This window comes from Rhinolophus ferrumequinum, chromosome 6, assembly GCF_004115265.2.
Source record: "Rhinolophus ferrumequinum isolate MPI-CBG mRhiFer1 chromosome 6, mRhiFer1_v1.p, whole genome shotgun sequence".
In the NCBI taxonomy this organism is placed as follows: domain Eukaryota; kingdom Metazoa; phylum Chordata; class Mammalia; order Chiroptera; family Rhinolophidae; genus Rhinolophus; species Rhinolophus ferrumequinum.
In genome coordinates this window covers 100,938,337-100,966,159 of record NC_046289.1, presented here as the reverse complement: position 1 = coordinate 100,966,159, position 27,823 = coordinate 100,938,337, and the positions used below count along the sequence as shown (strand labels likewise).

General features: G+C 50.0%; 1 protein-coding gene across 3 annotated transcripts in view; it reads left to right on the top strand.

Annotated features, from left to right (window-relative positions):
* Window positions 1-27,823, top strand: part of PSTPIP1 (proline-serine-threonine phosphatase interacting protein 1) — a 54,709-nt gene that overhangs the window by 12,041 nt on the left and 14,845 nt on the right. For all 3 annotated transcript variants that reach the window (XM_033108492.1, XM_033108493.1, XM_033108491.1), the window contains exons 2-3: window positions 14,616-14,716; window positions 15,080-15,154. In XM_033108492.1, coding sequence (XP_032964383.1) covers window positions 14,682-14,716; window positions 15,080-15,154 — 110 coding nt within the window. In that variant the 5' untranslated portion in view covers window positions 14,616-14,681. The remainder of the gene's footprint in view (window positions 1-14,615; window positions 14,717-15,079; window positions 15,155-27,823) is intronic.

The following is a 27,823-nucleotide window of genomic DNA, read 5'->3' as shown; positions in this document are numbered from 1 at the left end:
AGACTTTTTTTCTCTGAGTCCCAGCTCCTTAAATCCCCCCAAAGGAGTGCGAACGATGCCTGGTTGCTGAATGACTAATATGTGCCAGGCCCTTTGGCAGTCACTCAGCATGATCCCCTAGCCCACCCTGCGTGGAGGGCTGTCAGTGTCCTCCCATCTCTGGCACAGAGGCATGGGCAGGCTTAGTCCATGGTCACACGTGCAGGGCAGAGCAGCGACTGCCCCTCAGGTATGTCATGCTCTGCCCCTGAATTCAAGGCAATTGGCTAATTTGTTCTTAGTTCAATTATAACTCCTGTAGGATAAAAAGATGGCATTGATTTCTATGGTCTTGGAAGTAGGGTGATTTTTCTCTCCATTCCCCTTGTAATTTTCTGCAAGCGATCATAAATTACATACGTCATTAAAAGGAAAATATTTAAAAACAAAACTAAGCAATTCCTGTTTTCCAGGCTGACCGATCATTTTAGGCAAAATCTGTGGTTCAATAGCACTCCTCTTGCACATACTCTGCGCACACTCTGTGCTACGTGGGCCCCCGGGACCCGAAAACCTGGTTCATCTCTGCTCATCCCACAGGACGTGGCCAGCTGTCTGATGGTCACACAGATTGCAGAGGTTTGTCGTCATGCTTGCTCTGCATTTGCAATGCCTGCCGATGGTCACCCAAAGGATTTACTGGCTGCAGTGTCCTGGGTCAAAAATGTAACCCAGACCTTTGATTTTACCCTTGGTGGAAAACAAGATCTACCTCTCAGTGGCCCTCATTGCACTCCAATTCCCAGGGACTCGCAGACTTTTCCTGGCTGCTCCTGACACCTACACACAGCTGGGGTAGCCCCTGAAATGGAGACAGGTTCTAGCTTGGGCTTTGAAAGGGTGGATGAAGATTTGGGAGGTGGCAGGAGGACAAGTGGCATTCCAGGTAGAAGAAAGGTCTGCCATTGGCAAAGGTGTGGAGGAATAGTGGGCTCAGTGGGTTTGGAAGACCATTTTCTGGCCCAGAGGATTGTTCAGGGTGACTGGTAGGAAGGAAAGATGCCAGTTGAGTTGTGAAAGGTCTTGACCAGCCATAGGTAATGGCAGAGATATGTCTCTGCCTCTTCGCTCGTTTCCAGGGTGGGTGTTTCATCTCCTGTAGAGGGGCCGGGAGGCTGCAGGCTGTGGGCGGGAGGCCCTTCCTTCCACCCAGAGCCTGGCTAACACTGCAAATCACATGATGAAAGGAACTTGGTGTGAAAACTGACACTGCCTTGGCTTCCAGCAAGAGAGGTGGTGCCCTATGCCCTGTGGACCACTCTCTGGGTCAGCTCCAGAAGGTCCTTCCCTCACAGGCTCAGTCATTCCCCATCCTCCAGGCTCAGAAGGGACCAGGTGTTTTTGAAGCCTCCCCGGACCCCACCCTCACTTGCTGGAGGGCCTTGGAGAATCAATTCCCTTCTCTGAACCTCAGTGTCCTATCTGTAGGATGTCAGAGTGATGCTCACCTAAGATAAAGGCTTTGAAGATGGGGAGGCTCAGGGCAGAGCTAAAGGGACCACCATCCCCTGCTTACCATAGGATAGGTCCCGAGGGACCCAGGCGTATAATTAAACGTGCACCTACAGGGTGAGCCTCGTATATGGATCCTCCTATCCCCAGAATGCCTCCCAGACTCTATCCACCATTGCATACTAAATTCCACCATTAGAGAGTGTTCCGTGGCTTCAAGGGACAAGATGCATTTAATTGCAACAATAGCCCTGTGAAGCTAACATTCTTAAAACCAAGGCTCATAAAGGCGATGTGTGCCTGGGGATGCCACCCAGATGGACTTTGGGGCCACTGGGGCAGGCCTGGGTCAGAGAACCCTCTGGGATTAGGTGGGAGGGTGTGGTGGTTTGCTAAGACCAGGAACCCTGAGCAATGGATGACTGCACAGGCATCCGGGTGACTGCCCCTTCCGCTGGTGTTGACAGGCCACCCAGTATTGGGTAACAGGAAGTGCTCGCTAGGGCTCCAGGAGCAGTCAGGGTGGGGATGGGATGGCCAGATGGGACTCAGGGCCTCTCAGCTGTGGAAATGGGAAAAGAGAAGCTAAGCCATACTGGGGGGGAGGTGGGGGAGAGAGGAGGTGGTAGGCGGTGCAGAGAACGCTTGACATGTTCAAGAGACGACAGGGAGGCTTGTGTGACTGGGGCAGTGGGACGAGGTGGAAAGCAGTTGGAGATAAAATCAGAAATGTAACAGGGAGCCAGATCTTGTAGGACAGTAGTTCTTTAAAAATCCCAATGCCCAGACCACACCCTGGGCCATTTACTTTTGAATTTGGGGTTAGTGTTTGGGCATCAGTATTTTTCAAAGCCCTCCAGTGTTTCCCAAGTGCAGCCAGAGTTGAGAACCATTGGTTTAGATACCAGAGGTGATTATGGATGCATCGCCATTGCTGGTCGTGAGCATGCACCTGGCTTTCACCAGTCACGTGACCTCATTTGACTCAGTTGTGAGTAAATAGAGGGTAGAGGTTTGTTTTGCTTTTTTTTAACCTTATATGATTCCTTTTTTTATTACAGTTATTTTCATTATTTTTATTTTTATTATAGTTATATGTTATACATAACATAAAGTTTACGATTTTAACCATTTTTAAGTGTGCAATTTAGTGGCATGAAGTACTTCAACGATATTGTGCAAGAATCACCACTGTCTATTTCCAGAACTTTTCATCTTCCCACACGGAAGCTCTGCACCCATTAAATAATAATTCCCCGGATCTCCCGTTCCTCATCTTCTACTTCTACTTTCTGAGTCTATAAATTTGCCTAAGTAGGAACCTCATTTAAATAGAATCATACAATACTTGTTCTTTTGTGTCTGGTTTATTTCACTTAGCATAATGTCTTTAAGGTTCATCCACGTTTTGGCGTGTATCAGAATTTCATTCCTTTTCGTGGCTGAACAATATTCCACTCTACATATATACCTCATTTTGTTTATCCACTCATCTGTTGGTGGGCACTTGGGTTGTTTCCTCCTTTTAAATATTGTGAATAATGCTGCTGTGAACCTGTGTGTACAAATATCTGTTTGAGTCCCTGCTTTCAGTTCTTTTGGGTAAAGACCCAGGAATGGAATTGCTGGATCATATGCAATCCTACGTTCAATGGATGGAGTAACTGCTGGACTGTTCTCCCAGCAGCTGCTCCATTTTATGTTCCCATCAACAGTGCACAAGGGACCCATTTTCTGCACATCTCCACCAACATTTGCTATTTTCTGTGTTGTTGTTGCTTTAATCATAGCTACCCTCGTAGGTGTGAAGTAGTGTTTTACTGTGGTTTTGACTTGCGTTTCCCTAATAACTAATGATGTTGAACCCCTTTTCATGTGCTCTTTGGCTGTTTGATAGCTTCTTTAGAGAAATGTCTGTTCAAGTCCTTGGCCTACTTTTGAATTGGGATGTTTGTCATTTTGTTGTTCAGTTGTAAGTGTTCTTTATATATTCTGGATATTAATCCTCATCATATGTGTGATTTGAAAATATTTTTTCCCAGTCTGTGGATTCTTTTCACTCTCTTAATATTGTCATTTGATGCACAAAAGATTTTCATTTTGTCCAATGTATTTATGTTTTCTCTTGTTGACTGTGCTTTTGGTGTTATATTCAAGAAATCATCACCATACTCAATGTCTTGAAGATTTTCCCCTGTTTTCTTTTCAGAGTTTTGCAGTCTTAGTGCTTACATTTAGGTCATTGATTCATTTTGAGTTAATTTTTGTACATGGCGTCAGATAAGTGTCCAGCTTCATTCTTTGGCATGTGGATACCCCGTTTCCCAGCACCATTTGTTGAAGACTGTCTTTTTCCCATTGAATGGCCATGACAATCCTTGCTGAAAATCATTGATTGTGTATGTGAGTGTTTATTTCTGGGCTCTCTATTTTATTCCAAGGTCTATATGTCTGTCTTTATGACAGTACAACACTATTTTACTGTGGCTTTGTAGTAAGTTTTGAAATCAGAAAGTGTGACTCTTCCAACTTTGTTCTTCCTCTTTAAGATTTGTTGGCTAGTTGGGGTCCTAAGTGGAGGTGTTTTTGTTGTTCCTGTTTCATAGGTGAGGAAATTAAGGTTTGAGCCTTCCTAATTCATCCTGGATGGGCTACCAGTCGATGGCAAATCTCCCATTGCTCTCCCAGTCTGGGCATACTTGGAGAGACACCCTCCTTAGAGAGGTCCCCTTGGGGATGCGAGCCCTTCCCTGTGGTTGCCCTATGTTCTGCCATCTGGGAAGGCCCGTGAATTCTGAACTGCCCTGAGGCCCCACCAGCTCTCATTCTTCAAGGCGGTTTGCCCCACAGGCCGGGGTCACGGACTTCTTCCTCAGTGGATCATGGGAAGGCCATCAATTTCCTAATTGATGTCTGCCCTGGCCTTGGCCTGCCTAAACCTGAGGGGCCTTTGAAAAGTCAGGTCTTCTAGCTCCCAATTTATCACCTGGCGGCCACTGAAGTAGCAGTGCCCTTCTTAGTTGCCTCCTGAATGTTTTCACTTCCTCCTAGACCAGCTCTAAGTCCATTCTCCCAGGCAGAGGGACTCTAGATTGCAAGTGGTAAGGTCTAGGAGGTTAGCTGGGGACAGGCTGTGCAAGCAGGGCTGGGGCAGTGGGGAGGGGGATCAGCACAGATATATGGATCAGAGTCCCTGGAGCTGTCATGAATATTAAACAAAGCAGGGGGCATGGGGGTCTACACAGCAGAGGGCAGCAGAGTAGTAGGTGCCATGTTGGTGGTGTCTGCCGTGAGCCTAATGCCAGGGCCCGGCGAAGACCAGCAGCTGAGACTAGGCTTCAGGTCAGGGCAGGGGCTGCCATGAGACTACTGGCTGTCATCCCAATCCTTGGATCATCCCCAACCTTAGAGGGACTGCAGATTCAATGAGGGAAGGAATTTGTACTTCAGGGTCCAACAGTCTTGGTTTGAGTCCTAGCAATGTGTGGGTGCAAGTGACAGGCTGAGAGGGAAAGTTTAACACTGAATGGTCCCAGAGAGCACAACGTTCCCTCAGGCAGCCCCAGCACCCACGACCCCGGGGGCAGCACCTTGCTCTGGTTAGAGATGCATTTTCCTACTGCATGGCTCTACGACAGATGCTCACTGGCTGTGTTAGGTAAGATGAAATAAGTTCCCGTCTCCAACACATAAGCTTTACCTGGAGGGTGCCATCTTTGTTTCTCACACCACCTTTAGAATCCAGCGCCCCATTTCCATTCCACTGCATTCACCATTTGGCCCTGCTGAGTCCCTCCACTCACTGAGCCTCTGGTCCCCCATCCGTATTAAATCAATTTCTGTGGTCAGAAGATGGTTAAGTGGCAATGTGCATATTAATTACCTAGTAAGAGCAAGGAGCCCCACAGGTATGGGAGCCCAGCTAGCCCCTGGGCTTGGAGGGCATTGCAGCCAGAGCTCAGGGTCAGCTTGAGCTCCCTAATCAGCCAAGACCAGCAGAGGAGGCCAAAGGGCCTTCTCCAGAGGCTACAAGTGTCTGTCCTTGACTTCAGGGAAAGGTGTGGGGAGTGAGGCTCCCCTGCAGCTCCACGGGCCCAGCTCTGTCTGTTGAGCAAGTCTCAAGCCCACAGGAACACCTGAAGCAGTTCACAGCCACAAAGCAAGACATCCCACATTGGCCCCTGTGAGGGCACAGGGTCCAAGTGTTCATGCCACTTTACAGATGAAAAAACTGAGGCTGAGAGATTGGGAACAACAAGGCCCGCTAAGTGTCACAGCTAGGATCCAAACCCAACTTTCCTTTTTTATTTCCTTTCTTGGTTTACTTTTCCCTACTAAGTACTAATCACCGTGGCCACCATTTCCCACTCAGTAAGCGTCAGGATGCCCTTTGTGGACTCCTACGCATATTATTTCATTTAGTCTTCAGAGTCCCTGGCAGGTGGGCACTATGTTCACACTCATTTTCCAGAGAGGAGAGGAAGGAGTCCGTGCTCAGGAAGTTAAGGTCAAATTGTGCATGGACCAGCCGGGACCAGAAACCAGTGCTGAGCTCTTCCCACACCCTGGTGTCTGGACCCTTTCCGTGGGCAGTGTTCCCCCGGGGGAGTCCCCTGGCAGGTGCAGGCAGTGTGGGGGGCTGGGGAGCGAGCTGTGCAGGAACAGCGCCTGCTCCATTGGGGCTGGCCCCCCATCCCTGGCTGGCCCCCCACAAACTGGAGCCTATGCAGCAAGCAGCCCGGCGTGGCCAGCCATGGGCAGGGGATGGACAGGGCCTGGTCTCACTGAAGGGGTCAGAATCTCTTCCAGGCTCAGGGTCTGGGGAAGCTCAGTTCCTTCCTTCCCTCCACCAATGAACCCCTGGGTCCCACTGCCTCCCTTCCCCACCTGCCCTCACTCTTGGCCACTGGCATCTGCCTCCTGCCCTGCCTACTGCTAAATCATAGTCAGCCCCCACTGCTGAATCAGCTTGGCAGCGGCAGCACAGAGGAGCTGTGAGACCTGCGCAAGCCACTCACCTTGCTGAGCCTCAGTTGCTCATCTGTAAAATGGGGCGATGACAGCACAGTACTGACATTACTGGGCTCTCTTAGGCTTAGAGGTGATAAGGCATCAAGAGCACTGGCCTGTATTTGTGCACAGCCCACCCAGTTCCCTTCTTTGGAACCTGGCTCTGGCTCCTGTCAGCTCCTGCTCTGCTGGACCCAGGGCTCTCCTCCAGCTAGCTTCAGGCTGTCTCTGCAGACACCTGCCCCAGCTCCCTCAGATCTCTCACTGCTGCCTTTCAGCTGGGCTTACAGCTCTGCTATCAGACGTCCAGGTTCCTAAACCCGAGGGGCTCATTCCCACCTCCAGGACTCTCCCCGGACTTGTGTTAACGCCCAACATCCACCCGCCTGCCTCTTGTTCTGACTTTTCTACACACTTTGATTTCATAAAGCAGGAGGAGAAGTGGGGGATTGAGCTGGGCCTTTAAGACTTGAGAGAGCAGAGGGGAAGTAGGCGGTACTTCACAGACTCAGGGAGGGGAGTGGTAGTGCAGACCTTTCCTTTCTGATCATGGAAGAGGCCCGTTTACAAGAACAAAGCGTGTATGCCAGACAGACCTGGGTTGAAAGCCAGGCACACCCACACCGTTGCTGTTTGAGCCTGCACAAATTATATAACTTCTCTCATCCTTACTGTCCTCAAACAATAGCCCCCTGCAGAGATAAGAGGCTCCACACACACAGTGGGTCCTCTTTTGGAGCTTGTGTTGCCCACCCACCGAACCTCACCCAGGCATGTGCGATTTCTGGGAGCCCCTGACAGTTCACAGAGGGCTTCCGGAGGACTGCAGGGTGACTGTCAGGTACAGGCCTGCAGGCTCCCCAGTCGTCAGGCTGCTCTGCTGCCCTGGTGAGGAGCCCTGGGAGGCCCTGCGGCCGACTGTCCCTCAGCGGGTCAATGGAAACACATTTCTAATCTCACGCTCCTGTCAGCCCGGCTGAACCGAGAGTAGTTCATCTAACCACATTTTATGTGCTTTTGTTCTTTAAACGTAAACATCTCTCTTTAGCTTCTGGGCTCTCTCCCTGTGACGCCTATCCTGGGCCACCTCAGAAAAGCTGCAAATCACCTCACATTTATCTGCTTATGCATAGAATCCCTCCAATCCTTGGATCAGGGGACACATAGACTCAAAATACCCAGTGCAAGGACACAGCCTCTCTGTGGAACCCCAAACCTGCTTGCAGACCGCTAGTGATGGGGTGCTCTCCACCTATGCAAGCAGCTCCCCTGCCTTCCATATCCGGGGCCACTTGGGCTCCTGGAAAGCCCATCCTTGTATTGACCTGGAGTTGGCCTCCCTGTCTTTACCCCTGTGAGTCCTGACTAGGGTCCTGACCAACCAGAGACATTTTATGTGTTTCTGGTGGCCCCACAAAAGACTGCAGGTGATAGACTTTTCCTCAAGGGCCTGAGCTTGGGACCCTCTCTTTCCCCATCCCTCCTCCTGCGATGCTCTGGGTTAGCAATCGGTGTGCCTACTAAAGTCTCTGGTCATCCCTCCTTCCAAGCCATACCTGGCTGCTTGGTCCTTTGCCTTCCTCAGTCGGCTGAGCAATGATAGTGGAGACAAGCCCCACCTTGGAGTGATAGCTGACGGGCAGCAGAAGGAGACTGGCTGCTGTTCACCGACTTGTCCCCTCTGAGCCTCTGTTTCCATGTCTGTACAACAGGGATAATAATACTATTGTAAGAAGTAGAGGGGATGGGTCTGTCTGGTTGTTTATTTAAAGGGGCTGGGTAACGAGTCATTGAATCTGCAAGCAAGTGGTCTGGTCCCCTGCATGGGCACCTCAGGAGCCAGCAGTCATAAAGCCATGTCCTGTCCAGGGTCTCTCTGAGGCACTTTATTCAGCCCTCTGCCCGGTGTGTTTGCTGTGCAGACGCCAGGCACTGGGACCCAGCAGAGATCCAGATAGGCCCATCTGCCTTCTCGAGAGCTCAGTGCTCACTGCTTCAGGTTTCCTAACGATCCTGATGGTTTGTTCGCTCAGTCCCTAGAAGACAAGCAGCAGTAAGCTAGTTGCTGGCTGCCAAAGTCCCTACTGTTAAAGTGGTGTGAGAGGCGAGAGGGCAGAGACACCCAGCTCCGCGCTGCCCCTCACACTTGTCCAAAATTGTTCTCGTCTTCCGGGGCTTCTGAGATCAGAGGCAGAGAGCGTAGTCTCCCTGTTCTGTCTGCACTCCTACCAAGAAAAGATGATTTAAAAAAGAAAGATTTTAAAAAATGAAGAGTCTATCAAATGAAGAGCACGTCAGACACAAGGAAAGTTTTTGAGAAGAATGGTTAGCATTTTACAAACTGGTTTTTGAACTTGGTAGCATGCAAGTAGGAAACAATTTTCCCTTCTTCTACCTTCCAAAGCTGCTATTGTTGGATCTCTCTTCCCCACCTCCGGGCATATGTCAGAGCTTTTCCAGTCTTGTTCAGGTAAAACTCACTCCAGTTCAACAAACTAAAAGCAAAATTTCACTCTCATTCCGTGTAAGGCTTCTCAGTTCCCTAGCTGTGCGTTGGAATCCTATGATGGGGACAGAGAACAGCATCTGTTTCTTCACTTGCCATGTTCTGTCCACACTCACTGCCAGCTGCGTCCAGCATCTCCATGGACAGGGTGGGCCTGGGTCAGGACTCTAAAGGGGGAAAAGGTCTTATTTCCCTGTAGCTCGTGACAGTGCAGCAGATGGCAGATGCGCCCATGTGTGGACAGAGCCCCAGAGAGCAGTTTCCAGGCTCTCGGACTCATGTGGAAAGGTGCTGACTCGGATAGTAAATGGCCATTAGCTGTGGCTAGTCGGTCATCAGCTGTTACCGGTTAGCCATTGGCCACTGATATAACTGCCGTGGCTAAGCTAGCTGGGGGCGGAGTGTGGATTGCGGATTGCAGAGAGGCGGATTGCAGCTAGCAAGTGAGGTGGGTTGGCAGAGACAAGTGGATGGCGGGTTGCGGATCGTGTGGCTCCTGCCTCCTGTGTCTCCAGCCCAGCCGCCAGTGAGAATATAGTGGTGTGACTCCCCTATCTATGTCTCCGTGGGTGTTCCTTTCTGGCCTCACCATATCCTGTGTTCTTATGCGGGAAGTAGGACTAGACCCCATATGACACCCTGCATGACACCCCAGGTCAGCTTTTCCTCTCCTGGCCACCTCGGCCGGTTCTTAGCTGACCCTCCCCACCCCCACTCCCACCCCCAGAATCCCTCCTTTCCTGCTGCTGTCTGCCTCTGAGCCCTCCCAGTTGCAGCCAGCAGTCCACCCCACACAGCTTCTTCTGGTGCCTCCTCGCTCCCTGTCAGTTCTCTAGGGTGGAGAGTTCCCCTTCTGCAGCTCCCACTTCGTCCCCAGGTAAAATATCAGTGCCAGTTCCTGGACAGGCTGAGCACCCCCGCCCAGCCTCATTCTTCACTCAGCCCCCTCAGCGCTAGCCCATCTCCCAACTTCAGACTTCTCTAGGTAAGACATGCCATTAGTTGCCATGGCTTCCAGAAGCCAGCAGACACATGTCGACTTCCCTGCTGGAAGGCCAACGGAAGGTCACTTCCCCCCCTTACACCTACTGTGCAGCCAGGAAGGCCCAGAGAGGGCAAGGCTTTACCAAGTTTATCCAGCTTATTCCTAGCAGATGGAAACTGGGACCAAGACCCAGGTATCTCTCTGCAAGGTTAAAGATTTAGCTGTCCTGTGATGTACTTTGTATTCTGGAATTCCATGTAATGGAGCATTTGAAAAAGGTTCTACAGCCTTTTAAATGTCCCCTCTGGTGGGGGAGGTTGTGTGAGGGCTGTGGTGGGGAGATAACGCCCTTTTTCCAGCCTGGCCACAGCTGGGGGAAGGTTCTATCTGGTGCGGGTGGTGGCAGCAGGCAGGGCGGGGGCAGGGCATGGGGACCCACCACTTGCTGAACAGCCACTGGCTTGGGGCTTTGCCGAGAGGTGAGAGAATGGGAGGTTAAGAGCCAAAACCTTGGCCTGCGAGAGCTTGGTTCAAATTCCAGTTGTGCTCTGCAGGTCCCTGGGCAAATTAGGTGACTTCTCTGGGTTCCATTACCCTCTGCTGTCGAGTGACGGTAATCATCCGTCACCCAGGATCTGCCTCAGGGCAAGCTCTGGTCACTATTTTTACCTACACACATGATTTCATCGGCTTCTCAGATCACCCCCAGGTGTAAAAAGTATTAGGTCCATTTTTACAGGGAGGGAAGTAGAGGCGGGGACAATCAGGGTCATAGGATTGGGTGTCAACTCCTATCTAGTCCGATAAACTCTGTCCAGGCTTGGGTTCCCTCCCTGACTTGGCAGTCAGCCCAAGAGGGGTGGCCGTCAGGGCCAGGAGAGAAGGAGGTTGGCCGCTGCCCCCACTTCCTCGATGAGGAAACCAGGTTTCAAGAAGGGAAGTGGTTTGCTCAGGGCCCTGGTCCCTGCAGCCACCAAGAGTGACACCGGCAGGAAAAGGAGGAAGTGATGGTGGGTACAGGAGCTGCTTCTGTACCATCCAGTGGGGCATGGCAGGGCCAGCTCACAGGCCTGGACAATGGCTCATATGTACACCCACCCAGAGCGGGAAGCAATCCCTGAGCAGGACAGGGCTCCCAGGCTTTCCCCACACTGTCTCACCACTGAGGCAGGAATGGGCTTCCTCCTGCCCGGAGCTTTCCTGAGCACCTCCTCCTGGAGCCTCAGGAGGTCACCTGCTGCCCCAACCTGGCCCCTCCATGGGAAAGTGGAGCCCAGCATGTTCACACAACATGTGTGTAAGGCTTGCGGTCCCATATCTGGCTTAAGCAAGCCTCCCAAAGGAGGAGACTGGCATCTTCCCCCACGATGGAGTGCCCTTGATGCCACACTGTGGGGCTTCCGGATGCTTGCTGGCTGTCAGTACTTAGTCCGTCAAGCAGCACAGCCCTTCTCCAAGACGGCGTTGCTCTGGCCCAACCTGGACACAGAGCTGGCCTCTGTGACTCCATGGTCACTGAATGATCGTCCAAAATACAGCTGTGATTTGAGGTGGACAGAATTTGAGGAATCATTTTCAAGTTATTTTTTAAATAATTTTTTTGATGTCTGAAAATGAAAAGTTACTAAGATGTCTACTGAATGACCGACGTAGGTACACAGCTTTGGGGACAGGCCAACCTGAGTTCATCTCCCAGCTTCTGACCTGCTCCAGTTGAATGGCCGTAGGTTGTTGGTCCCTCTTGGAGCCCCCTCGTCACTACCCGTACCTCCCTGGGCGCGTGCTCCCAGTGAGATAACTGCTGTGCTGTTCTTGGTGCAGTGTGAGGCAGGTAGACTCCACACATGGCGACTTCACAAAGCCACATGCACGGTTCATGTGACAGAGGCCATGGATAGACAGAAGGAAGTGAAGGCCCTGCCTTCTGGGAGCTTTGGCACTGTGGAAATGTCAGTGTGAGCCCATAAAATGGGGGACCAGCAGGGAGCTGGGTGGGTGCAAGAAAGGAAAGGCATGGTGAGCCCTGGAGGGTGTGAGCTGGTGCAGGGCCTAGGACTGCGGACCTGCAGGACCAACTGACTGATTGAATAATTGGTTAACTCAATTCCTCAACAGCATATTGAGCCTGACCCTACCCGGCTGTGAGCAGTGAGTCACAGCTCATCCCGTTGAGGAGTTGGTTGGAGTGGGGGTGAAGGACGAGGGTGCAGGCCGGGGGCGGTTGCAGCCCCATGGAGGCAGGCACTTCCTCGGAACAGGCTAGTCACTTGTGACGGCAGCTCACTCAGCCATCGGCCTGCCGGCACCACCGTGGCTATGAGCAAGGTCCGGACAAGATTCTCGAGCTGTAGCCCTTTGGGGAGATGAGCTCCTGGGGACCCAGCCTGCAGGGCCCTTCACCACCTTCTGCCTCCTCCAGAATGGCCAGCAAGGTTGGTTTTGCTTCTCTTTATACTCTGAGGGTCTGAATAAGGACAGAGGGGTTCACCTGGAGAGTCGGGCTGGGCATGGGGCTGGCAGGGAAGAGGAGGGTGTCCTGCCCCAGGGCTGGACCCGTCAGTGTCCTCTGCTCACTCCCTGCCATCTCTCCCACAGACATCGTGCAATAAAACAGGTCCCCTTGTCCTGCCTCTGTCTGTGTGACCTCAGCCAGGCCCTTCCCTTCTCTGGGTTTTAGTTTCCCTGAGGATTGAGGGGTGCTGGACAAGATGTGTCCCTTCTAGTGACCTGTGGAATTCAGACTTGAGTGCTTGTGTCCAGCTTAGAGTGACCCCCTCATGGGGAGAGTGCAGGAGGCTGGGGCTCCAGATTCATTTTTCCTTCCTGTCTGTCGCAGGCTTCTGGCCTGTGGGTCCAGAGGGAGGGCAGAGGCTGAGGGCAGGAAGCCAGGGTCTGCTGGCTCGTTAGTGAGCAAGTAGCTGCCCACAAAAGCCAGCCAAACACCGGCCCAGCAACACTGGCCTGGGCCTTGGAGCTGGCCCGGGCTCCAGGGCAGGACTGCAGAGGGTCTGGGGGACAACTTCTCCCTGACGGGGCTTTGGGTGGCCAACCAAGGCCCACACACCATGCTTGTCACCCTGCAGGCAGCTGAGCCTGGGCCTTAGGAATTTCTAGGGATGCTTACGGAGGAAAGAATGCGCTTGGGGTCCTAAGCGTGCTACAGACCTGGAGAACTACTCTGAGTTTGATGAGGATGGGCCAGGCCTGACAGGGGCCGTCTGTCATCAGTGGCATTTCTGTCCTTCCTACCACATCCGACTCTCTGTCGGCCTTGGAGAACACCTTGCCTCCCTAAACCTAGCTCACAGTGCCTCTTCCTGATTCTGACTTCTCCCCTGCCTCTCCCCATAGCAGTATTTGAGGGGAGGCGTGGGGCAGGGACAGGAGCACCCCCAGCTTTTGACTCTGAGACGGTTAGACTTGCCATCCCTGCGTGTGGCCTTGTGAAAGCATCCCTTAGTCTCTGAACTCTGAGAGACAGGGCTGTGGTGTTTGATATCTGGGAATGGGGGCTCATTTCCCCGGTCTCTGAGGATGTGGGGGTTTGTGGGGAAGGAAAAGGAGACACTAGGTGCCAAATCTCAGGGCCTGCCCTGATTTGCAGTTGCCTGGCTGAGTGCCTTCGAGGGTTTGGGGGTCTTTCCTCAAGAATGAATGTGGGAGCCAGTGATGTGAAAGCCCCTTCTCTCAGTATGTGTCACCACCTCCTTGTGGGATGCAACTCCCTCCCCTGGGAGTTAGGTGCCCGGAGAGCTGGAATGGGGCTGCCTGACCCTAGGACCCACTCCCCAGGCCTGGAAATGTCTTAGGAGACCCTGTGTCCCCTCATAATACTTGAATAGGACCTCCCTTCCCACACTAGCATCTCAAAGACCACTCCAAAGGGTGAGAAAGGAAACTCAGATGGGCCAGGAACCCCAGGAGAAGCTGAGTAAGAGCCAGGCAGGTGGCAGAGAGGCATCTCATCCTGGATTCCCCATGAGGCCCCTCCCTAACCACCCTGTTTAAGAAGTGGACCCGGGCTTTGCCAGATGTCCTTGGTGTCTTGGGTGTATGAGGTGTCCTACACGTGCTCTACAGATGTGTGTGGGTGTGCCCCAGTGCCAACCTTACAAGGTGGCTGCAAGAGGATTACCTGAGCCCACAGAGAGACCACATAGTGTGTAGGTGAAGAGCTTGGACTTGAGCCAGACAGCTTTTGAGACATGTCACTCGGGGTACATGTCGCCGGTCTGGGCCTCCGTTTTCTTACAGAGACAGCTGAGATACTAGGGCTACTGAGATGGTGACAGGAGCAAGCCCTGCTGGGCACCCTGCCAGGCTGTCTGTCCTCAAGGGGTCTTGGTGGTGGCCCTCCCCGCAGCCATCTTGTGTTGTAGTTGATATGTCCTGGACTGTGAGCTCTGATTCCAGGTGGGTCTTCACATATGTACCTGGTACCTCCACAGATGTGTTGCGAGGACCTACTGCGTGCCTGTGTGAAGCCAGGTCCTGAATCTTAAGAGCCTGCGCTTGAATGAGGGAGATGGAGGCAGATGGGGAAGGGGTCAGAGGGGTCCCCACCAGGCTGTGATCCCCACTGCCGGGGGTGACCCTCACGCGTCCCTCTGTCCTGTGCTGCAGTGCAGGGACTTCACTGCCCACACAGGCTACGAAGTGCTGCAGCAGCGGCTGCTGGATGGCAGGAAGATGTGCAAGGACGTGGAGGAGCTGCTGAGGCAGAGGTGAGCAGCACACAGTGTGGGCGGGGTCAGGGGAGGCAGGAAGTCCTGGGACACAGCTGGGGCCCCCATCCCAGCCAAGCTGTCATCAGTGCACCCCTATAAGTGCGGCTCTCCTGTGTTTCCCCACACATGGGCTTCCCCCCAGTGGGCAAATAATCTGATGTCCCTTCAAATGTACCTGTATTTGACCAACACTTATTCAGAGGAAGAGCTGGGGGGCTTAACTTTCTCAAGGAGGAGCCTGGACGGACAGCCTGCCACAGAGGCTGAGAGGGTGGCTTCCCCCGGTCCTGCCAGACGTCTGAGGGACCCATGGCCAGCAGAAGTCAAGGTCACAGGCAGTGACCATGCCTGTTCTTGCAGGGCCCAAGCAGAGGAGCGGTACGGGAAGGAGCTGGTGCAGATCGCCCGGAAAGCAGGCGGCCAGACGGAGATCAAGTAAGAGGTCTCAGGTTCCCCGCTCCTTTGCCAGGCACTTTCTGGGCATTTAGACAGGGTTTAGGAGGGACTGGGGAGGGCCACGGAGGGTATGGATGGCTCCCGGAGCTGGGGTGACTGGAGGACAACCCTCCTGGGTACTGGGAGGTGAGGTTCTGTGTGTGGGAGAAAATCCAGTGGTCTGAGTGGTGGTAAGGCCCTGAACAGGGGAGGAGGGGCCATCTGTCCTTGGTGCTTGCAGCACAGCTCATACAACCTGGGCAGCTTCCCCCAAAGTCCATTGGCAGGCCCTCCACTGGCTTCCCGAACTCCCTGTTGCATTTGGCATGGCATGGGCTGCAAGTGGGGACACGCATGGATTCCTGTGCCAGCTCCTTACCACCAGCAGTGTGACCTTTGGCTGGTCGCTGACACTCTGTGTCTCTATTTCCTCATCAGCGAGGCACAATAATAATACAACATTCCTTGAAGGATAAAGAGACTCCCGGGACTCAGTTGAGGGCTGGCTAGTAGGAGAGGTAATAGAGGCAGGTCTGCTGTGAAGCAGCCACGCTTCTCCGGCCCCAAGCCTGGGTCTCTGCATGCAGACTGCCAGGCAGGGAGTGGACAGGGAGATAGTGATGCTTTGAGGATGGCTGAAGGACAGTGAAGTGGAGGGGCTGCCTTGGGAAGGTGTGGACTCTCCCGTGGGTAAGGACCAAGCCAGCCTGAGGGGCTCACAGGGCGTTGGGCTCCAAGAGCTGAAAGGCTCTGCTGAGTCCTCCTCCTGCCTGGGAGCCCCAGGACCTGACCTCCGCCTGTGACTGCCATAACAACCCCTGACTCCTGCCCCTGCTCTGCTCAAGGTCAAACCCGTGAGTGTCTGGCTCTGCCCAAGGAAAGTGGCCCTGAATCCTGTCAGCATCAATGTCTGGAACCAGATCCCCTCATTTAAGTGCCCTGAACACTTTCTAGGTCTTCTAAAGACACAGGGAACCCTGGTTCCGGCTTCCAACCTCGAGCCAGAGGAAACATGGAAGAGTTAGAGGAAAGTTTAATAGTGCTGTGAGCCAAGGGAGATGAATGGCCAGTGCCCAAGAGTCCGTGCATTAGGTCAGAGAGCATGAACGCAGCCCTAAGAGTTAGAAGGCGTGAGCTCTAGTCCTCGCTTGACCTTTGTGTGCTTTGTGACTGTGGTCAAGTCGCTTAACCTCTCTGAGTTTGGTTCTCACCTGCCCACTCCCGTGGGCAGGGGACGTGGTGAGGAATTAATGGAAGTCTGTTGGGGCCCCTCCTTGTCTTCCCCTGGGGGAGGGGGCAGTTGAGGGAGCGTGATCAGGAAGGAGTCCCTGCCTGCCACCTGCATCAACATGGCGCAGTCAAGGGAACAGGGCAGAGAGGGGTGAACTGGGGACGGCATCTCCTGGGAGAGGCAGAGAGGGAAGGGAGGCACCTTCCTGCCAGAGGCCCGGCGTGGACAAACGCTGGAGGTGGGAAAGTGCAGGGCACATTCAGAGAGAGTGAATGACAAGCAGTAGTGGGACCATCTCAGCTCACCTGCTGCCTCCCTTACGGCCATGCCCCATGCAGCTCCCAGCTCCGCTGACTGCTCACAGTAGGTGCTTAACAAGTGCTGGGGTTGACCCAAGTTGCATGTTCTGGGGTTAGTGAAACCATTCGGTCATTCCTTTCTTTAACTATGGGCTAAGCAACCATCATCCATCCATTTATTCAACACAGCATGTGTGGAAACCTATTATGTGCCATGCCCTATGTTGAGTAAGGGGGATTCAAAATTTTAAAAATAAATAAGGCTGATGTCATAAAAATGGCGGCATGAGGTGAGCTTCTTGAAATCTCCCCTGGATTTACAACAATTTGAACAGTTATAATTCCACAAAGGAACAGTAGCAGTGTCAGATCAAAAGAACAGAATATTTGCAGTTCTGAGAACGGTGGCCTGCAGCCACAGACTTGCAACCCAACTAGTTCTGGGGAAGGGCAGGGAGCCCTGGGGGCAGGACAGACTGTGCTGGTGGTCGCAGCCATTGCTCACAGCCACCTCTTACAATCCACCCTGTCCCCGCTCCCACCTATCTTGGCGGATCCCTGCAGGGGTAAACAGAGGTCCTGAAACACACTGGCTCTGAAATGGTGCAGGAAGAGCTTTGGAACTTCAGAAACTCTCCACATCCCTCCACGGAGGTGGTGCCCTGTGACCCAGGTGACCTGCTCACAGAAGAGAAGCCCACCTTACAGGGAATCCCCCCATTGTGTGAGAAGCCAGAACAGTGCAGAGAAAATATAACACTACAGTGTGAAAGAGAATAAAAGGCTGCAGTTGGAGAGAAAATAAAACATTCTACCAACACCTACCGGAAAACAAAAGAAAGACCTCTTTCTATCAACCCGTTGCAAAACCCACTCCTATGCCTGGGAAGAGAAATAATAATTCATTAATTGCCATGATAGCCAAAGTAACAAGGCAGCTCAGAAAGAAAATGAAAAGTCTCCAGAAAAAATGAACTTATAGACATGGAAATATGTGACTGAAATGACAGAAAATTCAAGATTGCAGTCCTTAGAAAGATCAAAGACAGGCAAGAAAACACAGACAGGCAGTTTAATGAACTCAGAAACACATTCAAAGAACAAAATGAACATTTTATCAAAGAGATTGGAATTTTAGAAAAGAATTAAATAGAATTTCTAGAGATTAAGAATTCAATAAAAGAAATGAAGAATGAAATATCCAGCTTAGATAGTAGAGTTGACCAGATGGATGAAAGAATCAGTGACATCGAAGATAGAAACCTGGAAATTACACAGATGGAAGAAGAAAGAGACTTGAGACTTAAAAGAAATGAAAGAACTCTACAAGAACTTTCTGACTCCATCAGAAAGAGCAATATAAGAATAATGGGCATACGTGAAGAAAAAGAAAGGGAGAAGGGAACAGAGAGTGTATTCAAATAAATAGTGGACAAGAACTTCCCAAACTTGTGGACAGAACTGGATCCTCGAATCCAAGAAGCAAATAGAACACCTAATTACCTCAATCCCAACAGGCCTTCTCCAAGGCACATTGTATTGAAGCTGTCTAAAATCAACGACAAAGAAAGAATCCTCAAGGCAGCCAGGGAAAAGAAGATGGTAGCCTACAAAGGAAAGCCCATTAGATTATCATCAGATTTTTCAGCAAAAACTCTATAAGCCAAGAGGGAGTGGAACCAAATATTCAAACTATTGAAAGAGAGAAATTATAAGCCAAGAATAATATGTCCAGCAAAGATATCTTTAAATATGAAGAAGGAATAAAGAACTTTCCAGACATACAGAAGCTGAGGAAATTTTCTAACACATGGCCTGCACTACAAGAAATACAAAAGGAGGCTATTCAACCAGCATAAATGGGGATAATTTGTGACAACAAAAACATAAAAGGAGAGAGAGTAAATGTCTCAACCAGAGTATGGGAATGGAGAAAGTAAGCATGCTGAAGAAAATGGAATACTCTAAATGTAAAACTTTTTTTTACATAAACTTAATGGTAACCACTCAAAAAAAAAAAAAATCCAGAACTGAAATATATAACATAATAAAAGAAGAAACAGAAGGGAAAATCATAGAATACCACCACACTGAAATAATAGACAACAGCAAAAAGGCAAACAAACAATGGAGACACAATCTAACCAGAAAACAAAAGATAGAATGATAGGAAATCCTCATATATCAATAATCACCCTAAATGTAAATGTATTGAACTCACCAATAAAAAGGCACAGAGTAGCAGATTGGATCAAAAAACTAAACCCAACCATATGCTTTCTCCAAGAGACACATCTCAGCTACAAGGACAAATATAGACTCAAAGTGAAAGGGTAGAAATTGACACTCCAAGCAAATGGTATCCAGAGAAAATCAGGTGTAGCCATACCGATATCAGATAAAACAGACTTCAGGATAAAAAAGGTAACCAGAGACAAAGATAACATTTCATAATGATAAAGGGGACTATACAGCAAGAAGACATAACAGTCATCAATATTTATGCCCCCAATCCGGGAGCACCGAAATATACCAAGCAACTACTAACAGAACTAAAGGGAGAAATTGACCAAAACACAATTATACTAGGGGACCTAAATACATCACTGACAGCTATGGATAGATCATCCAATCAGAAAATAAATGAAGAAATATCATCCCTAAATGACACATTAGATGAAATGGACATAATTGACATTTATAGACCACTTCATCCTAAAACAGCAGACTATTTTTTTCTAGTGTACATGGACTATTCTCAAGTGTATGTACACATTTTTTTCTAGTGTACGTGGAACATTCTGAAGGATAGACCATATATTGGGACATAAAACTAGCCTCAGCAAATTTAAGAAAATTGAAATCATACCAAGCATGTTCTCTGGTCACAAGGCTTTGAAATTGGATATCAACTGCAAAAGAAAGCAGGAAAAACCACAAATATATGGAGATTAAACAACATACTTTTTTTTTTTAAACAACATACTTTTAAAGAACAACTGGGTCAAAGAAGAAATAAGAGGAGAGATCAAAAGATACAAGAAATAAATGAGATGAAAATGCATCCAACCAAAATTTTTGGGATGCAGCGAAAGCAGCTTTAAGAGGGAAATTTATATCGTTACAGGCCTATCTCAAGAAACAAGAAAAATCCCAGATAAATAACCTCACATTACACCCTAAAGAACTAGAAAAAGAAGAACAAATGAAATCCAAAGTCAGCACAAGGAAGGAAATAATAAAAATCAGAGCAGAACTAAATGAACTGGAGAACAAAAAGACAATAGAAAAAATTAATGTGAAAAAGAGCTGGTTCTTTGAAAAGATTAATAAAATTGACAAACTCTTGGCTAGATTCATTAAGATAAAAAGAGAAAAGACACACACAAATAAACAAAATCAGAAATGAAAAAGGGGAAGTTATAACAGATGCCACAGAAATACAAAAGATCATCCAAGAATACTATGAAGAACTATATGCCACCAAATTCAATAACCTAGATGAAATGGACAAGTTCTTAGAAACATACAGCCTTCCTAGGTTGAATCACGAAGAATTGGAAAATCTAAACAGACCGATCACCAGTAAGGAAATTGAATCAGTCATCTGAAACCTTCCCAAAAGCAAAAGTCCGGGACCAGATAGCTTCACCAGTGAATTCTACTAAACATTGAAAGAGGATCTAATACCTGTCCTACTTAAACTCTTGCAAAAAATGGAAGAAGAGACATTTTAACTCATTTTATGAGGCCAATATTACCCTGATACAAAAACCTGGTAAGGACAACACAAAAAAAGAAAACTACAGACCAATATCTCTGATGAATATAGATGCAAAAATCCTAAACAAAATTCTAGCATATCGAATGCAACAATGCATTAAAAAGATCATTCATCACAACCAAGTGGGGTTCATCCCCGGGACACAAGAATGGTTCCACATATGCAAACCAATCAAGGTGATACATCACATAAACAAAATAAAGGACAAAAATCATATAATTGTTTCAATAAATGCAGAAAAAGTGTTTGACAAGATACAAAACCCATTTATAATTAAAATACTTAATAAAGTGGTTATAGAAGGAAAATACCTTAACATAATAAAGGCCATATATGACAAACCCTCAGCTAATATAATGAACGAGGGAAAACTGAAGCCCTTTGCTCTACGTTCAGGAACACGACACGGCTGTCTCCTATCACCTCTGCTTTTCAACACAGTATTGGAAGTCCTAGCCAGAGCAATCAGGGAAGAGAAAGAAATAAAAGGCATCCAAATTGGGACTGAAGAAGTTAAATTGTCACTTTTTGCAGGTGACATGGTGCTATGTATAGAAAATCCTAAAGACTTCACCAAAAAGCTATTAGAAACAATCAACGAATACAGTCAAGTTGCTGGCTACAAAATCAATGTACAAAAGTCCATTGAAATACTATATACTAACAATGAAATCTCAGAAAAAAGAAATTAAGAAAACCCCAATTCCTTTTGCTATTGCAACAAAATGAATAAAATACCTACGAATAAACTTAACCAAGGATGTGAAAGATCTATATGCTGAAAACTATAAGACATTTTTAAAAGAAATTGTAGAAGACACAGAGAAATGGAAAGACATTCCGTGCTCATGGATTGGAAGAATCAACATAGTTAAAATGGCCATATTACCCAAAGCAATATACAGATTTAATGCAATCCCCATCAAAATCCCAATGGCATTTTTTAAAGAAATAAAACAAAGAATCATCAGATTTGTATGAAACCACAAAAGACCCTGAATAGCCAAAGCAATCCTCAGATAAAAGAACAATGCTGGAGGTATCACACTCCCTGACTTCAGCTTGTACTACAGGGCAATAATAATCAAAACAGTATGGTATTGGCAGAAAAACAGACACACAAACCAATGAAAGAGAATGGAGAACTCAGAAATAAAACCACGTAAATATGCACAGATAATTCAATAAATGGTGCTGGGAGAATTGGAAAGCCAAGTGCAAAAGAATGAAACTGGACTGCTATCTGTCACCAAGTACCAAAATTAATTCAAAATGGATCAAAGACCTAAACATAAGACCTAACACAATAAACTGCATAGAAGAAAACAGAGGTACTAAATTTATGGACGTTGGTTTGAAAGAGCATTTTATGAATTTGACTCCAAAGGCAATGGAAGTAAAAGCTAAAATAAATGAATGGGACTATATGAAACTTAAAAGCTTCTGCACATCAAAAGAAACCATCGACAAAATAAAGAGGCAACCAACCGAATGGGAGAGGATTTTTGTAAACAATGCCTCCAATAAGGGGCTAATATCCAAAATATATAAGAAACTCATACAACTCAACAACAACAAAACTAACAATCCAATTAAAAAATGCGCAGAGGACCTGAAGAGATATTTCTCCAAAAAGGACATACAAATGGCCAATAGACATATGAAAAAATGCTCAACATCACTAATCATCAGAGAAATGCAAATAAAAACCACAATGAGATATCACCTCACCCCAGTCAGAATGGCTATCATCAACAAGACAAATAGTAACAAGTGTTGGAGAGGCTGTGGAGAAAAAGGAACCCTCATACACTGTTGGTGGGAATGCAGACTGGTGCAGCCGCTATGGAAGGCAGTGTGGAGGTTCCTCAAAAAATTACGAATAGAATTACCATATGACCCAGCAATCCCGCTCCTGAGTATCTACCCAAAATATCTGAAAACATTTATACATAAAGACACGTGTGCTCCAATGTTCATTGCAGCTTTGTTTACAGTGGCCAAGACATGGAAACAACCAAATGTCCTTCGATAGATGAATGGATAAAGAACATGGAAGGATCTTAAGATTATAATGCTAAGTGAAATAAGTCAGAAAGAAAAAGTGGAAAACCATATGATTTCACTGGTAGGTGGTATATAAAACTGAAAACAACAAAAGAACAAGACAAACAAATGAAGGAGGAAAAACTCATAGACACAGACAATAGTTTAGTGGTTACCAGAGGGTAAGGGGGGAGAGAAGGGTAGTAGATGAGGGTAAGGGGATCAAATATATGGTGATGGAAGGAGAACTGACTCTGGGTGGTGAACACACAATGGGATTTATAGATGATGTAATACAGAATTGTACACCTGAAATCTATGTAATTTTACTAACAATTGTCACCCCAATAAATTGTAACTAAAAAAAAAGGAAAAATAAATAAAATACAGAGCCCCACCATCCTGAAGCCAGTGCAGCACACTGAGGGTGACTTCAGTGTCTCTCCCAGGCCTTTGCATCCGACCCTCCCTTCATGCCCACCTCCGGCAGGAAGCTCTCCCAGACGCTCCAGGCTTGCCTGACTGTCAGAGTCTTGGCTTACACCAGGTCGCCCGATTCCCACACCCACCTGGAGGGTTGTTTGTGGGAAGAGTGAATAGTGTCCCGGGTTGCATCCGTGTTGTGGACACTCTTGGGGGTGTTTGGGGTTGGCACCTCTGGGAAAGGCAGCCTGGCTGCTCAGTGTGGGGGCTGGCACTTCTTCCTGCAGGGTGCATCCCCCAGTGGCCGGAGCCCCTGGCCTTCCCATGGTCAAGCCTCCCAGGTCCCACAGGATGCTGCCTCTCAGTCCCTTGGAGGGCAGGCAGAGGACTGGGGTGCATAGGTTGGGGGGTGGTAAACAGGGAATAGATGATCCAGGGGGGTTAATTGACCCCCAAGATAGCCCAGTGAGAGCCAAAAGAGCGCAGCAGCCTGACCTTCCGTGCCTCTGCTGCCTGAGGATATAGCAATTCTGCGTCACACCTGACCTCAGACTGGCCAGAAACCTCGCTCAGACTTGGAGTCTCAGCCAAATACACTCAAAGGAGGTTACCCCATCTTCAAACAATTTTTCTCGTTCAGCTCCTTCACAGATTGACTCAGCGAACATCTGCTGGGGAGTGGCAACGGAAGATGCACAAATAAGCCCCAGTCCCCCACTTGAGAGACCCCCACAAGCCCTTTCAGTGCATTAGGTCGTGCAGTGATGGAGCGATATGCTTACGACACACACCCCGCCCCGCAGAGAGCACACCTTGGCTCTCCCTTCCAGCCCCCGTGCCTTTGCTCTGGCTGCTGCCCCGTTTCGTCCCTGCTCGGTGCTGCCATCCTTTAAGGTCCGGCTGAAGTACCACCTTCCTCAGAATGCTGTCACCTCCTCCCTCTCTTGCTCATCTGCCCCAAGTAGGCTGCTGGGGAGCTACACACCCCAGAAGCTACACAGGGCATAGGTTCAGGAAACGAAGGGAATTGAGGGGGGCGGGGTTGGGGCCAGCTTCCTTCGAGCCCCTCTGTGCTTCCCGCAAGCAAGAACAGCCTCCCCAATGGGCATGGGTTTGAATCCTTACACCCTCATATCCCGCCTCACCCCCACTTTTTACAGCCTAAAATGCTGTGGTTTTTCTATCAGGAGAGTTTTTTTGTTTTGTTTTGTTTTTAAGATTTTATTGGGGAAGGGGAACAGGACTTTATTGGGGAACAGTGTGTACTTCCAGGACTTTTTTCCAAGTCAAGTTGTTGTCCTTTCAGTCTTAGTTGTGGAGGGCGCAGCTCAGCTCCAGGTCCAGTTGCCGTTGCTAGTTGCAGGGGGCACAGCCCACCATCCCTTGTGGGAGTTGAACTGGAAACCTTGTGGTTGAGAGGACGCGCTCCAACCAACTGAGCCATCCGGGAGGCAGCTCAGCTCAAGGTGCCCTGTTCAATCTTAGTTGCATGGGGCGGAGCCCACCATCCCTTGCGGGACTCCAGGAATTGAACTGGCAACCTTGTGGTTGAGTCCACTGGTCCATGTGGGAATCGAACCGGCAGCCCTCGGAGTTAGGAGCATGGAGCTCTAACCGCCTGAGCCACCGGGCCGGCCCAAGAGTGTTTTGTTCTTTATGTTTTCCAATAATTTCCTTTTCTCTGAGCTCAGAGAATGAAGACATCACTGAGGATGTCAGCAGGAGAGGTGGGACCTGTTCCCATCAGGGGTCTTCTGACACCAGCTCACTTCAGGCCCAGCCTCTAGTACAGGAAGGTGAGAGAGCCACTCCTGTCAGCTAGGAGGCAGCACCTCCTGGCCAGCAGGTGGACAGGGGGCAGGAGGCCACAGCAGGGTCCTAAGGTGGTACATGGCACATGGTGAGGACAGTACAGAAGGCAACATTTACACAGGAAATGCATTAAATACACTGTGTTTGAGCACAGAGGTTCAGGCTGAGCGTCCTGAGAGCCAAGTCCTAAAGGGCAACTAGATGAGTGACACATGAAGACACCAGTGACTGATAGCAGAGGGTAGAGCCTGCAGGGGTCCCTGTCCTTGGCAGCCAATGGAGGCACAAGAGGAGAGCTCAGAGAGATCTTGGTGATAGTTTCTCTGAATAGCAAGGGGGAAATACCTGGGAATGGTAGAATAGCTAAGATAAACCATCTTTGCTGGGTCTCATGGAGCAGAGAAAGACTTCAAATGGTCCCCAGATCTTCCACAAGATCAGAGTTTAAAGCCATTGCCCTGAGGAGAGTCTTTGCCAACCCGCAATGGGCTGCCTCACCCACAGAACTGAGGCTACCTCCTTGAAAGTTTAGGGCCAAGAAAAAGAGAGGTGGAATCCTGGGTCTGTTGTGTGAGCGGAATTGTGATGGCCTGAAGGCGCCAGCCCTGGGAACAGGCAGGGCTGGGGCAGGAAGGTGTGCAGCCCAGAGGTGGGCAGGTGGGGGACCTGCAATGTCAGAGCCTGCAATCCTGCCTGGCCGTCCCAGGCAGAGCAAGCACCCTCATCTATGCAGCCCTCATGGCCCAGCAAACTCATGGGGCAAATGGGAGCCTGAGGAGAGCATCATGGACTTTGTCACCATCTGGACTATCCCAGAACGGGTACAGAGACTGAATGTGTACCTGGCAGTTCTGTGAGCGCAGGCAGGGCTCCCAGCATCTAGGGGGTGGAGACAAGGGCCAGCTGCTCCCGGAGGCTGTGATTCCTTCCAGCCACCCAGTCTGGGAGGGAGGGCCTAAGTCCATGGACCAAGGAGAGGGGGCACAGGTGGGTTTGGAGTTAAGAAAAGCCTTGGTGTTCATGTGTTGAGTTTGTTTCTCTGAAGTGTCAGCCTGGGGACAACTGGAGGAGAACCAGGCATCGCCCTGTTCACTGGGCTCACAGTGCAGTGAGGTGACAGACTCAGTGCTCCAGCCCACAGTGACAACAGAGGCAAGTGCTCAGAAGGGGCAGAAGGAGAAGCTAGGCAAAGGTGCTGCACACGGGGAGTTAGCATGTGCAAAGACCCTGAGGCAAAAAGGAACAGGGCCTATAGAAGGAATTGGGGGCGGGGCAGAAAAATGGCTGATGTGCGGGAAGCTGCACAGAGGGAGGTGACAGGCTGGGGTGTGAGAGGCAGGCAGAAAGGGTCTCTGGAAGGTATAAAAGAAGGTAGTGCAGGGTGGGGAGAGCGTGCAGCCAGGTTCAGCTCGCATTCTGGTGTGTATAACCAGGGGCCTTTGGTGGGAGGGGAGCCCTGCAAGAGGGGCAGGTTTGTGGGGTGCTGACTCCAGTTTGTACATTTAATCTGAGGCGTCTGCGAGGTGTTAGATCCAAAAGCAGGTGGGGAGCAGGCCGTCGAAGCGCCAGGCCCTGAGCTCTGGGAAGGGTAGGGCAGTGTGCATGGGGCTGGGCACGGGGAGGAGAGGCCATCCTCTGCCTAGAGAAGCTGTAACGGTGAATGCGGACACTGAGACAGTGTGTGCATGTGGAAGCAGACGAGCTGTTGTCAGAGAAGAGACTGGCACCCCAACCAGGGCAGGTGTGGCCAGCACTGCGGTCACCCGTCTTTCCTCTGGCAAGAAGCAGAGCACAGCACTGACCACTGACGGTTCTAGCCGGGGCCACCTCTCACCTCTCCCAGCGCTGTGGCTGCAGGGGACTTTCCTCGCCTCTCTGACCCTGGTCTTTCTCAGCTGTAAAATGGGGAGAATTATGGTGCCCTCCGTGGCAGAGTTGTGAGGATTGAATAAGTCACACTTGATGGACACCAGCAGCCCCCGAGGCTGGTTAACAGTGTTCTGGGCCCCACCTTGAGTTTCTACTTCAGGACTGGGGTGGAACCTGAGGATCTGCATTTCCTACAAGCTCCCAGGTAATGCTGCAGCTGCTGGTTTGTGGACCACACTTTGAGATTCACTTAGTTTTGGGCAAGGGCGCTGGCATTGACTAGATCCCCGGAGTTCTCCTCTAGGTCTGGGTCCCTGGCACGTTGCCGTTCTCCCTTGGCCTCAGCTTCCCTGACTGTCCAATGGGAGCAGGGAGCCCCTGGGGGCCTGCCTTGCAAAGACTGAGGGCAGGAGCCCAGGGCTGTCCCAGCCAGGCACCAGGCAGCCATGTGGCCACCACGGGGTGGGCATGCCGCTTAGCAGAGAGGCTGCCAGGGGTACAGACAACCAGACAACTACAGAGAGGCAGCTGGGCCAAGGGCAGCAGCAGGGAGCATCCAGAGATGGGTCGTGTTGCTACCGCCTCTGTGTGACCCCAGCAAGCCTCGCCATGCCTTGGCCTCATTTTCCCTATCTGCCTCAATTAGCTGCGGCTCCTCCGGCATCCTGCTGAGGGGGAGCCACGGCGGATTTTGCCTCCTTCGTTAAGGGGCTAAAAACACAGGCATAGAGAATTTTACCCCGAGAGTGGGCAAGCTCTTGGGTGGGACACTTTGGAGGCGTAGCTCAGGTCTGGTTCAGGGGCCTGGGGAGCCCCCAGGACTGGGGAGACGTGCAGATGCGGGTTCAGGGGAGGGTTGCCCAACAACCTGGTCCCGATAGAGGTGATTTATACGTGTACGTTCATTTAATCCTCACAACCTTCCTGTTTGTGCATTATTATCATCCCATTTACAGAAGGGGAAACTGAGACACAGAGAAAGTAAGTAAGTTGCCCAAGGTCACACGGACACTGAGTGTCACTGCCTACGTTGAACCCAGGCCATCTGGCTCCAGGGTCTGCTTCTAAAAGCATGTGGGAGTCCCGAGCAGGAAGCTCCTGCCCAGGTCCAGGTTTCTGAGGCTGGTGCCAAGTCACCTCCCTCCTCTACAGGATAGGGAGCTCACCCCTCTGAGCGGCCCTGTCCCCGAGAGCCGATGGGCCCG